This window comes from Mastomys coucha, unplaced genomic scaffold (genome assembly GCF_008632895.1).
Source record: "Mastomys coucha isolate ucsf_1 unplaced genomic scaffold, UCSF_Mcou_1 pScaffold16, whole genome shotgun sequence".
Classification (NCBI taxonomy): domain Eukaryota; kingdom Metazoa; phylum Chordata; class Mammalia; order Rodentia; family Muridae; genus Mastomys; species Mastomys coucha.
The window spans coordinates 58,056,497-58,073,806 of record NW_022196898.1 but is presented as its reverse complement, the minus strand read 5'-3'; the positions used below and the strand labels follow the sequence as shown (position 1 = coordinate 58,073,806).

Here is a 17,310-nt window from a genome sequence, read left to right as displayed (position 1 = left end):
AGAACCAAGTGAGAGGACTCCAGTAATCCCTCTAATCCATAGTTTCTTTTTGCATAGTGTCAGCTACATATGGTCAACTGGGGTCCAAAATGTTAGATGGAAAAACCTATAAACAAACAATGTGTTTTAGGTTCCCATTGTGAACTGTTGTAAGTAACGTGATGAAATCTCTGTTGTTTGACTCCGTCTCACCCTTCCTGGATAAGAGTAGCGTTATTTTTGTATTCACACTGCAGATGCAGCCCACTGATCAGTCACTGAGTAGCAGGCTCAGCTCTCAGAGCAGCAATGCCCAGACTCACAGTATTCATTTCCTGCTAGCCTAGCACTATATCAAGAACATCCACCCATATCCCCCATTTATAGCATTTCATCACATGGACACTGTAGAGTCCATATCTGTCTAAGAAGGAAGAGGATGTAAAAGTATTTTGAGAGTGACATCAGTCACATAGTATTTATTATATATAACATGTTGTCCTGTTTAATTATGAGTCATTGTTATTGATTTTTATTGTATACAATCATATTTTTTTTCCATAGGTTAAATAGGGATAGGGGAAAACATACATACTGGGCTTAGTGTGACCAGAAGTTTTTCAAGATTCTCTAAGGGTCTTGTAATATATTCCCTGAAAATAAGGAAAAACTATTTACTGTGCCAGAATAGTGGACTTTATATGCTCTAATTTGCTATTCTTTGTAAAAAAGAATTAAGAAATACTGCATTACTCTCTATAGACTCTCCTGCTGGAAGCTGAGAAGAGGCATTTAGTGTAGCAGAAGCAGCATTACAACTTGTGACATGACAAGGAGCTCTATTTCCAGCTTCTTGTTTGAGTGGGTTGTAAAGGAAGTAGCATTTGTAAGGAGAATAATAATCAACATCCACTGGGAGCTGCCTAGGGGCTGGTGCAAAGTAAAAACACACAAGTGTCTGGTTTGGTACAGCACCTTCCTCGTTGCTGCTACTCCACAACCTGAAGACTCTACATCTACAGTCAACATCTGCCGTCAACCATGCACACAGAGAAGACATGGGGTGGGGGCTGGTACGCAGAAAGTTACCAGTGGCAAAATGTGACTCTGCCCATGTAGAATACTGTGTGGATTCATTAGAATAAGCGACCTGAAGGCACCCTGTGTCACAGCCCCTGCCATTTACAGCTCCTCATTCTACAAATGCTCCTTGTTTGATGGTTTCATGCGCTGGATAGTCAAGCCCAGGATGGTTGACTCTGCACTGCACACATACAGATTATTCCTTGTCAATGTTCCCAAAAGAGTGTGATGTAGTAACTATTTACATAACATTTACATTTAAATCATCTCCAGATGATCTAAAGTATGTAGAGGGTATACACAAATGCTTTGGATTTTAGATTAGGCAGATTTGAGTATCCACGGAGGACCTGGAAGCAATCCCTCAAGGATACTACGGCATAACTATAGTGGGCTTCCGTGCCCCATTACTTGGAACACATTCTCAGTCCAAGACATTCCTGAGCACTCCTTTCATCTCTAGCTATTAGGATGCCAGATGTTTAGACCAAGCCCCAGAGTCTGCAGTGCACCACATTTTAATGATTTGTGGTGAATAAAGTAAATGTTTTAAAACCAGACTTTATGAAGCAGGGACCCAGTTAAGTATGATGGACTGGGGGCAAAGCCAAGAGGAAGCTAAATGTTAATGAGGGTATCCATGGCTATAGAGGATGTGAGTTAGGCATCTATCATTCATGGTTAATTCTAAAACCCAGCTTGAAAAGTAAGCTGTTAAAGAACCATGACTTACTAAGACCCGAATAAGGATGACATCAGTTGACATGCCACATGGAAGGGGGCCTCTTAGAAGCTTTCACCTTAGACAAAGAACTACAGACAGCTAAGGAATCTCGAGAGTAGAATAATCTTCCCTAGGGAAGAGCACTGTTACCTCTCCCCTTCAGCCAGGTGGTAGCCTCCAAGCAGAGACTGCCAGAGTCCGAAGGCTGAGCTGAAGGGGGGAGGTAACAGAGCACGGCAATTGATCATCCAAAACCAAATGATCAGCCCTAAAAACATACATACAAGTAACATTATATGTACTGAGCAGATTATATTTATATATTTAGGAATACACACACACACATTTTTTTAAGCTGTGAATTTAAGAGAGAGCAAAGGGGATGCATGGAAGGAGTTGGAAGATGGAAAGAAAAAAAGAGAGAAATGATGTAATTACATGTTAATTACAAAAAATGTATAATTAGAAGAAAGTCAAGAAAGGATTCCCCCCACCTTCCTGGGAGGAAGTAGAAGGCTTGAGGCATTAGTCAGTTGTGAGTCTCTGTGTTTCTGTGATCACACTCTGGGTCTAACACACGTGGGATAGAGAAACAGTTTTCATACTTTGAAGTCCAGCAAAAGACAAGACATTACTATATTAATTTTGCAAGATTTATTCTTATACGGTATGTTTGTGTGTGTTCTGTATGCCTGTGTACCTCTTGCATGCCTTGTGCCTGTGGAAGTCAGACTAGTCCATCGGATGCCAGGCAACTAGAGTTAGGCACAGTTGTGAACTGCCACATAGGTGCTAAGAATTGAATGTGGGTCTTCTGAAAAAGCAAGGCAGTGTCCTTATCTACTTAGTCATCTCTCCAACATCCCATAGTACTTTTTTAAAAGGCTGTATTTATAGAGAGAATTCGGTTTGGGACAGTGAAATGTTTAGTGACTTTGTTATTGTTGTCTTCTGTCCTAGCTTGCTTGCAATGAGCAATAGGAAAAGTCTGTTGAGCCAGTATTTAATGCGCCCTCCTTTCTTTGTCTTCCATAGGGTAACCCTTACATGTGCAATAATGAGTGTGATGCAAGTACCCCTGAACTGGCACACCCTCCCGAGCTGATGTTTGATTTTGAAGGAAGACATCCCTCCACGTTTTGGCAGTCTGCTACTTGGAAGGAGTTCCCCAAACCTCTCCAGGTTAACATCACTCTGTCTTGGAGCAAAACCATTGAACTTACAGACAACATAGTTATTACCTTCGAATCGGGGCGTCCGGACCAAATGATCCTAGAGAAATCTCTGGATTACGGACGAACATGGCAGCCCTATCAGTATTACGCCACAGACTGCCTCCATGCATTCCACATGGACCCAAAATCCGTGAAGGATTTATCCCAGCACACGGTCCTAGAAATCATTTGCACAGAAGAGTACTCCACCGGGTACTCCACGAATAGCAAAATAATCCACTTCGAAATCAAAGACAGGTTTGCGTTTTTTGCGGGACCTCGCCTGCGAAATATGGCTTCCCTCTATGGACAGCTGGATACAACCAAGAAACTCAGAGATTTCTTCACAGTCACAGACCTGAGGATCCGGCTGTTGAGACCCGCCATTGGGGAAATATCTGTAGATGACCAACATTTGGCACGTTACTTTTATGCGATCTCAGACATAAAGGTGCGAGGAAGGTAAGAGAACACCTGCCCATCTTGAATGGGAACAACAACAACAAAAAAGACCATGTCCAAAAATTACGCCCACAGTTATAAAATGACTTAGGTTAATTTTTATTTCCTCATTTCTGAGGAGCACCACTATGCAAGTAGGTTCTAAAGGGATTTTGAGACCCTTTGGCTCAACAATGATCTGTAAACCCACATTGGCTAGAATTTGGGAAGCAACAACTCCCAAGGTGAGGTGATGCTAAATTCCTCAGCACAGAGAAGAAGCTGGTTGCTCTGTTAGAAGGTTAAGGCAAAAGAAGGTTTTGTCTTGCATTTCCCAATGCAGACACGAATCACCATGCAGTGTTAGACTCAAAAGCCATCTGAGAAGTAAAGTCCTTTTCTTTAAGAGTGGTAAGTTTCCCCCTTTTAAGGTTTTGGACTCTACTGTTTTAAACATTATTTTACATATAAAATAAGGACTTGGGACTCTTTAAAGGTCAAGTACGGATACCCGAGTATTAGAACATCAGAGGTTATAATCAGGGATACCTGGTTTTAGAAATACATATACATATATATACATATATATGTACATATATATGTACATGTATATATATGTATATATGTATACAATCAAGTTACAAAGAATTTGAAAATGTTTGAATGAAAAACTCCAATAATGAGGACAAACACTACCAACATAGAGATTTTCATTCAGCAAGGCGTGATGGGGATGGAAGCATGAGATAATGGATGGGAAATAAAGAAATATAAGCAAAGAAATAATCATTTCTAGACTGTGAAAATATATAAGGATAAGTGTGTAAGTGGTACACCTAGCATATAAGTTTAAACACACAACTGACAACCCACATAAATCAGGCTTCATTCTATTGGCTGGCTTTCAGATTCTCTTCGGTCTGCCTCGCCCTAAGAGACTAGAGGTGCTGAGACTCTGGTCCTTCGGAGATTTGTCTGCCACATGTTAATGACTAGGCATTTGTTGCTGTTGAGTGTCAGAGTGAGAAAAAAAAATGCAATGGTAAGCTTTCCTGCTTTGAGAGGAATCTAGAGTTTCAGGATCTTAACTATGGGAAAAAAAATAGCATAAATTTGTGGCTGTCTCCTCCGCTGAGTGCTGTGTCCCTCATGGCCAGTGAAGAGTCTTAGCTATGGACCCTACTCTCAACTTTTAACCAAGGTCTCAGTGATGGATGATGACAGTATCTTAAAAGCAAGTTACTATTTTTGAGAGATTTATGCCCTGGTATAGTGACACCCACACTGAGCTTGGATCCCCTAGTGTTAAGAGAAGTGTGTATGGATAAGCAGGGGATTAGGACAGGGCAACAGGATGCTGTCCTCTCAGTCTTGAGTGTGTGTGGTACTAAAATGCTCCATCACAATTCAGGAACAACTTAGTCAAAGACGATCAATTTCAAATACGATCATATTTATTCTTGTTCATATGTGCTATATGAAAATATTTGATATTTTTCACAATAGCATACCAATATCAAATGACAGATACTCAAGATGACTAAAAGAATAAAGCTCAAAATTAATAGCCTGAGATTCATGTGATTTTGTTGTATTAAATTCAGGTAGGTCAGTTTCTGGCAGTTTGAAGGCTCCTTAATGTGTACTTGAGTTTCTAGAGATCACTTTACCCCAAAAGCTTTGATTTGGCCTTGTCAGAAAGACAACCTTTCAGAGATTTTCAGTTATGAAATAACCAGTGTTAGAGCTTATTTTTGCTATTGGAAATTCATTTTTTTTTCCTATTCTCCGATTCTTTTGAAAGAAAGTGTAAAACACATTTTCCAGCTAAGGACAGCTTTATGCATGCTCCACTGGAGTTAGACAGGCCATCTCCTAAAGGTGGCATGCCAAGAACACTGAATCCCTCCAGACTTCTCACCTTTCTCTTAAGCCTCGCCTTAGCAATGACCTCCAGCTGCTTTTCACTGGCTGTGAGGGTTGAGCTGGACCCAGATTCTATCAAGCTGCCTTCCCTGAGTCTCACCTCTGCTGTCATTCCTGTTCACCAGATAGCTGTGAGCTGGTGAGAAGCAGCTGGGCAAAAAAAGAAAGGTCCTGTAGAGGTGAGGCTCTTCCATACGGTGCTGCTCTGTCACCTCCGCCCTCTGTCCAAATTCCTCGGGGCAAACCGATGCTGGCATGTACCGCACTAGGCACCAGATGGCTGGAGTATTTTTAGTCCTGGGGGAGGGACTAAAGAAGCAAGGCCTGATGGCTCCGGCGTATCTCCAGCTTTCAAGTTATGTAAGGAATATTTGCTTATGATGGAACCACTCAACAGAAAGCTGAGCAATGGTGGCTCATGAGGCCTCCCAGCCTAAAAACCATCATGATTATTTTCCCTTGAAAATGTCAATATTAATGCCCTTGGTTATCTCTCCCTTAAACAACAGGTCATCTATACAAAGCTGGTGTGCTAGTTGATGATGTCTAAGAGAAAGTTCTAAATTTTTCAAAATATAAGCAAGGAAGGGCATTGTTTCCCACACCTTGCCTTTACCATCACCCCATGATTACACAATCATTGAATCTTATATGTCTGTACCTGTTTGTATCCAGGAATAATAATAATATTTTTCCGCTTTCTCACTTCCAATACCATCCGAGCAAAATGTGGGAATTTATATGAATTATTGTATAAAATTTGGATGGAGACCAGAGATAAATGTTTGCAAAACAGGCAACAGAAAATATATTTCTCCATCTTGACATATTAAACTATGAAATGGAAATAGTTGAAAATATATAATGGACATACGCATAGGTAGCTTTTTACCGGTGAGTGTTTTTACTTCACCTAACAGCAATGTTTTGACTAACATTAGGCTAATGGATCATTTGGGCTCTTTTTGCCATGTGATATATCCAGTATCTATTGAGCTGATGACAAAAACTATGATATTATCATGAAATGTATTTCTCTCTTGCCACATGCTTTTTCTGTTTTCATTTGCCTCTTCTCATCGAGTATTTATTAAGATAATAGAGGAAAAAAGAGGAAGCAGTGCTCCTGGCACTCTCAGCAACTCCATGGCACTTACACTGTTCAATAAACCTAATAATCTTCACGGGCTAATTCTGACTTATGGCTGTCCTGCTTCAGTAAATCAGGGTGATTTTCTCTAGTGAATAATAGAGGAGTTCGCTGCGCCAGGACCTTAATTAAAGAGCTACTCTCTTAGTCTTGATCTCATTTTAATTTACAGGGTAATACTACAATAATATCACTAATGGAAGGTACATTAAAGGGCATCAAGTAGCATTAACTGTATTAAATTATGGTACTTGTGTTAATTAACTGCCGAAGCAAGATGGTTCTAATGGCCAAGAGTTCGTCCAGTGCATAAATAAAACGTACCCGAATGAGAGGTGAGAGGGGAAACAGAGAGGACGTGTTTGTTCTGAACACTTTTTTTCCCATACAGACAGGGGGTTAAATTCAAAAGTCATTCAATATCTAATGTCCAAAATGTTTCTGAGATACACAGTAGGAGGTTTAAGGTTCTCAAATACCATGCTTCCTTCTGAGCACTTTTTTTTCCACAATTAAGTTAATTAAACCTGAATACAGATGGACGGGTTTTTATCAGGATGTAAACTCCATATTCTCTTTTGCTTCTTTGAGGTAAGATTGAGGAAGTGGTGTGATTTATTATATATAATAGTTTTTTTTAAAACAAAATCTGAAAGATAAATGAGCATTTGGTAATAAGCTCATTTGTTTTTGAGATGTATTATCAGCAATGTATCAAATTACTGGCTTTGGACATTGGATAATAGAATTTCTTCTTTAACAGCATAAACAGGAAGATAGTCTTGAACAAAATATTCAAATCTGATTGGCATCTCAGTTTCTTGTCTTTTAAAGTACATTCGTAAGCAGTAAGTCCTACCCTTGCAATGCAGTGAATTCTGTTCTCAGCCCATGCAGCGACCCCTCTCTTTCCACAGGCTGGCTATCACAATAGCAAACAGTTTCCAGTTTAGCTTATCTGTAGCTTAGCTTTCTGAAGTTTACATTGAGTCCGGTGCAAAGATGTTATAAAATGTCAGAAATAAGCACTTAATACGTTTCAAGTGGATTTTGTTAAAGAATGTAGTTATAACTATATTTACCATGGATTCTAATGGTTAGACACTTACTGTGACAGATTTCTAACTTAAACATTGCAGGTATGTACATATAACAGACATAGTATGTGTGGGACTCAGTGCTCTCTTTGATTTCAGACACCCCTTGAAGGTTTCCCAAGTTACAGAAATCAATTGATATTTGCATTAATTTATTAACTAATTTACTTACTTTGTCTTTTCTATTTCTATTGCTTTTCCCTAAGAAGGACCCTGAGGATATTAGGACAGAAGCCCTATTCTTAACATATATACCCTGACCACAGTTTTCTGCCCCCCTCCTCCAGGCCCCCCACCCAACTCCTCTCCTCCAGATCCCATCCATTCCTCCTCCTTTTGTCTTCAGAAAAGAGCTGGCCTCCATGGATATCAACCAGCCTCAGCATATCAAATTGTAGTAAGACTAGGTGTATCCTCCTATTTAGGCTAAACAAGGCAACCCAGTAGGCGGAAAGGTTCCCAAAGGCAGGCAACGAAGTCAGAGACAGCTTCTGCTCCCATTGTCGGGAGTTCTGCAAGAAGACCAAGCTACACAACTGTAAAATACATGTGAAGGGCATAGCTCAGGCCTGGCCAACCCTGTCTCCTGAGCCAGAAGGCAGGGTGTGAAATAGGACAGTGACAAAGCTATATTACCAGCGTGTCATAGGGATAAAAACTCTATACCTCCTCACTCCCAGGAATCATACTTAGCACTCAGAACCTGCAACATTTTTTTTGTTGTTTTTTGTTGTTTTTGGAGCATGCAGAGTTTATTCATCTACAAATGGCCTATTTCACAGCATATCATACTAATTTAGAGTATCAGTTTTCCTAAGGTCTAAATGAAATAAGGTCTGCAGGCAGCAGGACACTTGGATGATAGTAAGTTCTGATGTTAATGGTGGTTATTATCATTAAAGTCACTATGAAATATGTGCTATACATGTACTGAAGAAGTATAATTATTATTTATTTATTTATTTATTTTAATTGATTTAAGTTTTATTGCATTATGATGAAAAAAGATTCATGATTTCAATTTATCTGAATTTGTTAACATCTAAAAATATACTTTAAGTAAATAGAATTAAATCACATTCTTGTTTCCCTTTTGTGCCCCTACACCTCCCAGAGACCCCCTTTCAATACGTACAATACCTCTTTTTATATTCTTTAAAATTTATAAAATATTATAACAATAAAAATGAGTATTATAAAAGTTATTTGATATAAAACAATAGTCAATTTAACAGTCTTATGTAGATGCTTGTCTATAGCAATACTAAAAATACATATGTTTTTTTCAATATAAATTTTAAATAACTCCAAACATATTAACTGTATATTTTAAAATAATACATCACTACTAGTATTTTTTTAAATGAACATAAATATATAAAGTCTTTTTCTTTATGTGTTTGTTTTGTATTTAGTGAAGCTTAAAATCTTGGCTCTTACTGTGGTACAAGCCCAAAATAAGAACAATTTTTAGACATTAGAGTTCATTGTAATAAGGCTGTACTTCAGTGACCCTCACATCACCAAAGAACTTTACCTCCATCGTAGCTAAACTGAGAGCTGATAGTTCTGCTGCACCGAGGAATGAATTGTAGGCACGATTTTTGGATACAGACTTCCTGCTATGGTCAAAGCTATTTGACTTGAGTGAGTGACTTTATTCTCAGCCCACAGAGAACAGGTTACATTCATTTGAGAAATGGTGTGTATATTACAATGGTCTATCCATAAAGTCATTCACCAACTGTTTCAATGAACAATGGTTCTGCTTGGAGGGTGGCGCAGACATTAGGTGAGGGTAAGAATCTGATTCATTGGCTGTGATAATTTGGAAAAGCATTCATCTCAGAGAAAGAGTAACTTATAAAGTCCTCTTCTTCAAACTTGATACAAGAGTTACAAACATTAAGCAAAAGCATTCAGTCTCACTCTTTGTTGTTCTCTTACAACCCACCTCCTAAGTTAATTGTCAGAACCTGTAACTCTTTAAACATCACCCCCCCTTGGGGTTTTGTAAGTAGGACAAGTCCAAGAAGTTACTCAAACTATGTAATCTTGAGTAAGCAGGAACATTTGTGAATGGTACTGGAGAGATGGCTCAGCAGTTCAGAGCATTGGCTACTACTCCTCCAAAGAACCTGAGGATAGCTCAGAAGTAGTTATAATTCCACTTTGAGGTGATCCACGCCCTCTTTTACCACCCCTATGTGCACCAGGGACACAGACATAAGTGCAACCAAAATGCCCATTTAAGAAAAATTGTGAAACTTTTGAAGTATATAGACAATTTTGAATTTAAAAGTTTTTGGAAAACATAGTATCATGCTAAATTGATTTGCTAGCTACAAAAAGTTGGTCAGTTTTTGTGCAGTCTCTTTAAATGTCATTCTTAGCCAAAATTAAAATAAATTTGCCAAAATCTTTGTTTCACTTCTCACGTTGGAAGCATTCTGCCACACGCTTTGGAGAGAGTATGTGCCTTTGTTTTCTCATCCTCAATAAGTCCTAGTGATTGAAGCTGTGCTTTGCACCCACTTAGCAGATTCTGCTTTTACAGCATCTCCCCTTTCTCTGTTATCAACTCACATTTATCCTCCATCATGGGGAATATAACATCCACACAGCAATGCTCCCCGCGAAGCCTCTACTTTCTTTTGTTTTTGTTATTAGATATTTTCTTTATTTACATGTAAATTTCTCCTTTCCCAGCTTCCCCTCCAAAAAACAAAGAAACAAACAAAAACAACAAGAACAAACCCCTGTTGCCTCTCCCCTCCCCATGCCTGTCACCCCATCCTCTCCCACTTATTGGCCCTGGCATTCCCCTACACTGGGGCACAGAACCTTCACAGGGTCGAGATCCTCTCCTCCTATTGATGATCGAATTTGCAATCCTCTACTATACACATGCTGCCAGAACAATCAGACCTACCATGTGCAGTCCTTGGTTGGTGGTTGAGACCCTGGGAGCTCTGAGGGTGCTAGTTAGTTCATATTGTTGTTCGTCCTACTCTACTTTCAAAAGGCTCATAGCCTGGAAGAGCATAGGCAACATCGGCTGAGGGCTCTTATTACTTGCTTCTTGTGTTTCTCATTGTTACAACTAACTTAAAATTGGCTAGCTTTAAAACAAAACATACTTACTTATATCTCTGTTCTGAGGGTTTGTGGGACTGTATCTGATGACTTTATTCTTGTGGGTATGGTCCCCCAAGGCAGCCCAGTACATCACATGGTGTGAAACATCTTGTTCTGCTATTCTCTAAAGCCACTGGAATTAAATTGAGGACATTCACTTTGGTCACCTTATTTAATCCTAACCACTTCTAAGACTTCATTAAATTATTTAATTTTATTTAATTATTATTATCATTAAAAGCCATCATTAAGTTATTTCTATCCTCTTAATACTGCACAGTGGATTAAAGTTCAGTACATGAAGTCTTTAGAGATACATCAAAACCATGTCTAATTCATAGCGCTGCATGAATCCTTTTGAGATAAAAAGAGCTACTAATTTAATGAGAGGAAACTAGTAAGAAGTTTGACATTTGTATGGTATCTTGAAATGTGTGGTGTAGTATGCCAGGCAGCCAAGGTGGAATGGATATTCTTGGCAGACAAATTATGCACGAAACAGCACAGCTTGTTGAGGAATTCCAGATAGGAAATGAAGTGTGGAATCCTGAGAGATTCCTTCCCATCTTCTCCCAATGGATCATCATCATCTTTAAGAAGCGCTAAAGAATTTCTACATCTTGCTCTTGCAGTTGCTCATGTTATAATACATCTAAATTTACAAATTTTCACATGCAAGCTGAATACAGAGGAGAAACACTTTAAGGCGGTAGTAGAAAATATTCCATTGTGTGAATACTGGGAGCTGTAACATTTGTTTCACTTAGGAGCAATTATGACTCCCAGACCTAGTGCTCAAGTTAAGAGTCAAAAAAGGCTCTTCAGATCCTTGGAAGACAGCACAGAGTGATGGTTCGAGATTCTCTTGTAGAGGCAGTAGGGCTTGAGAAGCAATTTCAATCTCAGCAAAGACCAGGGGAGAGATTCCTTAATCAGCTGAAGGGACGACATGGGGAATAACCACGGAAGCAGGGTTTTAAGCAATCAGCGGTTTAGCTACATATTTGTATTATACCACTCCATGTTTGACAGTAGGAAACCAGGTTGAGATTCCAGTTCAGACTCTTAAACGGGCACTCTACTGTTCCAAAGAGGTTTGAATTAGAAATTCTCACACTATGTGGAGTGGGTAAAACTTGGGCAATGGATCACAAGTATTATTTTTTAAAAAAGTCATTTACAAATCATTCACTGAACACCACAGAACACTGATGTTTAAAAGGTCCCTTCCAAAGGAAACTGAGATAAAATCTGAAAAACTCAAGCTAGAGGCAAACGTTCTACTCCTTATCAAACTGCGAGCCATGATTCTTAGGGTTTCTGTAAGCTTCAGCTTCTAAGAGTCCTGGTGATTGTTTTACTTCTATTGATCCTCACAAAAGACTGGTGAGACAGGTGGGTTTAACTTTATTTCACTGGTTTTGAGAAAACCGAGGACCAGAAATGGTTCATGACTTTGTTTTATCTGACATCACTCATGTGAGAAAGTACCAGTCAAGTCCTGACTGCAGTGGTCTGCAGCCCAAGCTTTTGCATCCACAGCACTGACCAGGCTCTCACTCAGGCAGTGAATATGCTAGAGAGAACAGCTGGTTTGAGCATTCACTTTGGAAGACAACTGGGTAGGGGGCATTATGATTTCAAGCATATTTTTAAAATCCTTGAAAAAATGAACTATAAAGAGAGTCTATACGCAAACATCTTTTCCTTTGAGATTTCTACCATTAAAAACCGAGGATGTATATAATGATGCCTTTATTTAAATTATGGACCTCATTAGGATGCAGAAGCACAACTCAGTCTAAGAACTTGTCTTTTTATTCTTTATTCCCAAGTGCTAAAGTTTTTTTTAAGACAGTAGACCATTAAAAATGTCTTGAAAAAAAAGAAACTGATATTTGAAGAAAATACCACATGATAGAGTAGTAAAAGAATTTAACCTTGCATTTGTATTGGGAGATACAACCACATTGGCAGACCTGAAAAACAGAGCCAGGTATGAACTTGGGACTCCTGTATCTAATGTTTGGAGTCATGTTCTATACTCTAATTCCTAATTTGGTGGTTGTCATTATCCCCCAACTGTATTATAGTGGGAGAAGGTATGTGTGTGTGTGTGTGTGTGTGTGTGTGTGTGTTCGAGCATGCATGTGCATGGTTTGTGTGACCAGAAGCACTTCCAGGTACAATCAGAAATGTTGTCTTGGTCTAACATTTACTATGATAAATACTTACTATGATATTTACTATGATAGCCTCCATTGAAACAACAGACATTTACTTTTGCAATTTGATATCGGGAGTTGATATATTGATTCCATTGCAGCAAAAGTCTATGTATGCCATCACCAAGTTACCCTTAGAAATAGTATGTTAGTTTAATCAGTAGTTACCCCAGTGCCTACAAAGTCATGGTTGCTGGGTTTGCACTCATTTTATAAATAGAAAACTTCATCAAAAGGAAGTTTGATGAAATGTAGGTGCCAAAGGGGTGATAATTTAGATATCATTTTCTGTTGGCTAATGCATTTGTTTCTGAATTTGAAAAACAGTTGTTGACTTGTGAGACATGCTTAAAATATATAGATGGCAACCTCAAAAAATCACATCAATTCAGAGATTATGACTCAAGGCATTAAAGTTGAGATAGGTACTCTGATGGTTCTCTTTCACACTGTGGTTGTGCCAAGGATAATAGATATTGTGTTGGAAACACAATGAGAGTGAATAAGAGAAACTGTTAAGGTTTCAAAATGATTGCCTATCTTAATGACGTATTGGTTATGAGTCAAGAGAAGTGGGTCCTGTGCTCATAACTCCTGGAAAGCTCAGTCAGGCAGAAGAAACAGAAGCAGTATCTCCCTTCTATAAAATGGAGCGTTTTCATATACTCCTCAGAAGTAATCCACAAATATCCTAATGCTCAAATACTTTTGAGAAACCATCACACATATTTCCTTCTATGGAAATCACAATACTGAATATAGGTTAAAGTCTCAGAGTTGTTCTACAGTAAATGTTAACCATTTTATTTAAGTCAGAGCCTTAAAACCATACTTAACTGAAGTGTGTGTGTGTGTGTGTGTGTATCTGTGTGTATGTGTGTGTGCATGTTCTTGTACATGCATGTGCATGTGTCTGTATTAATAGACCCAAAGAACTAGTATTCACAGAAATCGTGTCAGGGTAGCAAAATTCCTCATTATTAAACTAGATAATTAAACTTCTATTGTGATAAAATAAAATAAATGAAAACATCTATGGACTGTGTGAGCATGCATGTGTGTGCTTACATGTGTGTGTGAATATGCATGTGTATGGTTTGCATCTGTGCTTGAGTATGCATGTGTGTGTGTGTGTGTGTGTGTGTGTGTGTGCGCGCACACGTGCCCGTGTGTTTAAACAGTGCTAAGAACAGATAGCGTTTTCAAAGAAAGCTAATTTTAGCTATCATCCTCTCTACATTGTTGCTACATTAGGTGAAAGGCTAGCTTTGATATAAACTTTCATCAATTTTTGTTGCATCTTACTTTTACCTTGCAAAGTACCCGGTATCTTTTAAAAATTATAAATTGGAATAGATAAGGAGGATTTTTTTTTTCTGTTTTGGTTTGGGCTGGAGAAATTATGATGGGAGCCTTAGCATGTAAAATATGAACTATCAGGTGGTGCAATCTGGTGTGTTCTGAGATAAATAGAGATGCTAACAGCTTTTGATCTCTCTGGCTGTGAGTTCTTTACACTGTATAGAAGTAAGTTCAAACCATGCATTTAAAGGAAATTAAGATTAACTAGTAATTAGTATATATTTCCATTTGCTTTGGGTGATACTCTTAAGTTTACAGAGTATTTTTAGCTAAATGAACAAATTCGAGCCCAGTAAGACAAAGCTAAGGGGCATTATCTTGCCTCAGACTCATGTTGCTGTCCTGGTTGCTTTTACTTATTTGAAGCTATCAGAATATCAGGCAAGCAATGCTGTTACAACATATTGGTGACATCCATGTGTAATTATAGATCCTTCAGGGCTGCTGGGAGCAGGGAACAGATGGGGGGAGGGTGGGCCAAGAGAAGACAGGAGGGGGAGTCTAAGAGGTCAGAGATTTGGCAGGTTGGGGAGAGACAGCATGATGAACTCCTGTAATGGGTTTATATAGGCAGTGTGTGTGCCAAATAAGGAGTCATAACATTACAAAATCACTTATTTTAGAACTGAAAGAAATCACAGAAATAATTTCATCTAACTTCCTTTTCAGACTGAAACCGAATATAGTTGAGTGAGTTGGCCAGGAACAATATTGTTGTATAACTAGAATCTAGACCCAGAGTGTATTGGTGTTTTACTGGTTGACCTGTACCAAGAGCTGGGGCTCATGCATATTAGAAACTCAGTAAATGACTATTAAAGACCTGAGGGAACTTTTGTGGAACACTCTTCTCATATCACATAATCATTTGGCATATTGATACTCTGCCCTTTTGACATCGTATGCCCACCTTTGCTTATTTCACACATAAGAGCAAGGGAATAAAAGAATATCCTGTTTGGTTTTGGGGGGAATTTGTTGGTAATGCTATTTCACCCAACTTTACCAAACACACAAAGCTTTAGACTTCAACCCACTGTCCAAACTTAAGAAATATGGTTGAATTACCTCAGGTACCAATATAAAAGTCATAACAAGTGGGCAAATGAAGAGCATGATCCACAACTACAAACTATTTGTGTTTCTGATCCTTTCTAGATTATTCAGTGAGGATGGGGCAGTCTTCAACCAATGGGTTTGAAAAACTAGACATTAACAAGTAGAACGACAAGAGTATGAAAAAGAGGAGGAAGGGGGAAAGAGAAAAGATTAGGAAGGGGAAGGAAGGAAGGAGAAAGCATCAAACCTACATCTTAAACCACATAACTAATTTAAAACAAATCAAAGATCTAAAGGTGAGGGCAAAAAGTATTAAGCTCTTAGAGAAAAACTCAGGGTAAAATTTCATGACATCAAATCCAGCAAAAAACGTCTTAAAAAAGCCACTAAACAGTCAACAACAACAACAAAAAAAAGTGGCTTGAATTTCATCTAGTTAAAATCTGTGTGTTTCAAAAAACATTAAGAATAGGATAGAAGTTTTCCATTTATTACCCTTTGAAGGGTCGGATTTGTGGAAATATATTGTGTAAATTTGGTTTTGTCATGGAATACTTAGGTTTCTCCATCTATGGTAATTGAGAGTTTTGCTGGGTATAGTAGCCTGGGCTGGCATTTGTGTTCTCTTAAGGTCTGTATGACATCAACCCAGGATCTTCTTACTTTCATAGTCTCTGGTGAGAAGTCTGGTGTAATTCTGATAGGCCTGCCTTTATATGTTACTTGACCTTTTTCCCTCACTGATTTTTAATATTCCTTCTTTATTTTGTACATTTGGTGTTTTGACTATTGTGTGGCAGGAGGAATTTCTAATCAGTTTGGTGGTTCCTCTGGAAATTGGACATAGTACTACCAGAGGACCCAGCTATGCCACTCCTGGGCATATACCCAGATGATACTCCAACATGTAATAAGGACACATGCTCCACTATATTCATAGCAGCCTTATTTATAATAGCCATAAACTGGAAACAACCCAGATGTCCCTCAACAGAGGAATGGATACCGAAAATGTGGTACATCTACACAATGGAGTACTACTCAGCTTTTAAAAACAATGAAGCTATGAAATTCTTGGGGAAATGGATGGACCTGGAGAATATCATCCTGAGTGAGGTAACTCAACCACAAAAGAACACACATGGTATGCACTCTCTGATAAGTGGATATTAGCCTAGAAGATTGGAATACACAAAGTACAAACCACAAACCATAAAAAACTCAAGAAGAAGGAGGACCAAAGTGAAGATACTTCGTTCCTTCTTAAAAGGGGGAACAAAATACCCATGGAAGGAGTTGTACAGGCTAACTACGGAGCAGTGACTAAAGGAAGGACAATTCAGAGACTGCTCCACCTGGGAATCCTTCCCATATTCAATCATTAAATCTAGACATTATTGTGGATGCCAACAAGTGCTGGATGACAGGATCCTGAGATAGCTGTCTCCTGAGAGGCTCTGACAGTATCCAACTAATACAGAAGTAAAGGCTCACAGCCATCCATTGGACTGAGTACAGGGTCCCCAATGAAGGAGCTAGAGAAAGGACCCAAGGAGCTGAAGGGTTTGTAGCCCCTTAGGAGGAACAGCAATATGAGCTAACTAGTACCCTCAGAGCTCCCAGGGACTAAACTCCAACCAAAGAGTACACGTGGGGGGACTCATGGCTCCAGCAGCATGTGAATAGCAGAGGATGACCAAGCTGGTCATCAATGGGAGGAGAGGACCTTGGCCCTGTGAAGTTTCTATGCCCCAGTATAGGGGAATGCCAGGGCCAGTAAGCAGAAGGGGCTGGAGTGGTGAGCAGGGGGAAGGGAGGAGAGAACAGGGAATTGTTTTAGTTTTTGTTTTTTTTATTTTATTACTTTTTCTTATTTTATTTCATTTTTCTTTTTTTTTTTTTTTTTTTTTTT

The 17,310-nt window shown here is 38.8% G+C and overlaps 1 protein-coding gene across 8 annotated transcripts in view; it reads left to right on the top strand.

The window, feature by feature from the left end:
* Ntng1 (netrin G1) overlaps positions 1-17,310 on the top strand; it is a 350,817-nt gene that overhangs the window by 190,316 nt on the left and 143,191 nt on the right. For all 8 annotated transcript variants that reach the window (XM_031375231.1, XM_031375235.1, XM_031375230.1 and 5 more), the window contains exon 3: positions 2,822-3,462. In XM_031375231.1, coding sequence (XP_031231091.1) covers positions 2,822-3,462 — 641 coding nt within the window. The remainder of the gene's footprint in view (positions 1-2,821; positions 3,463-17,310) is intronic.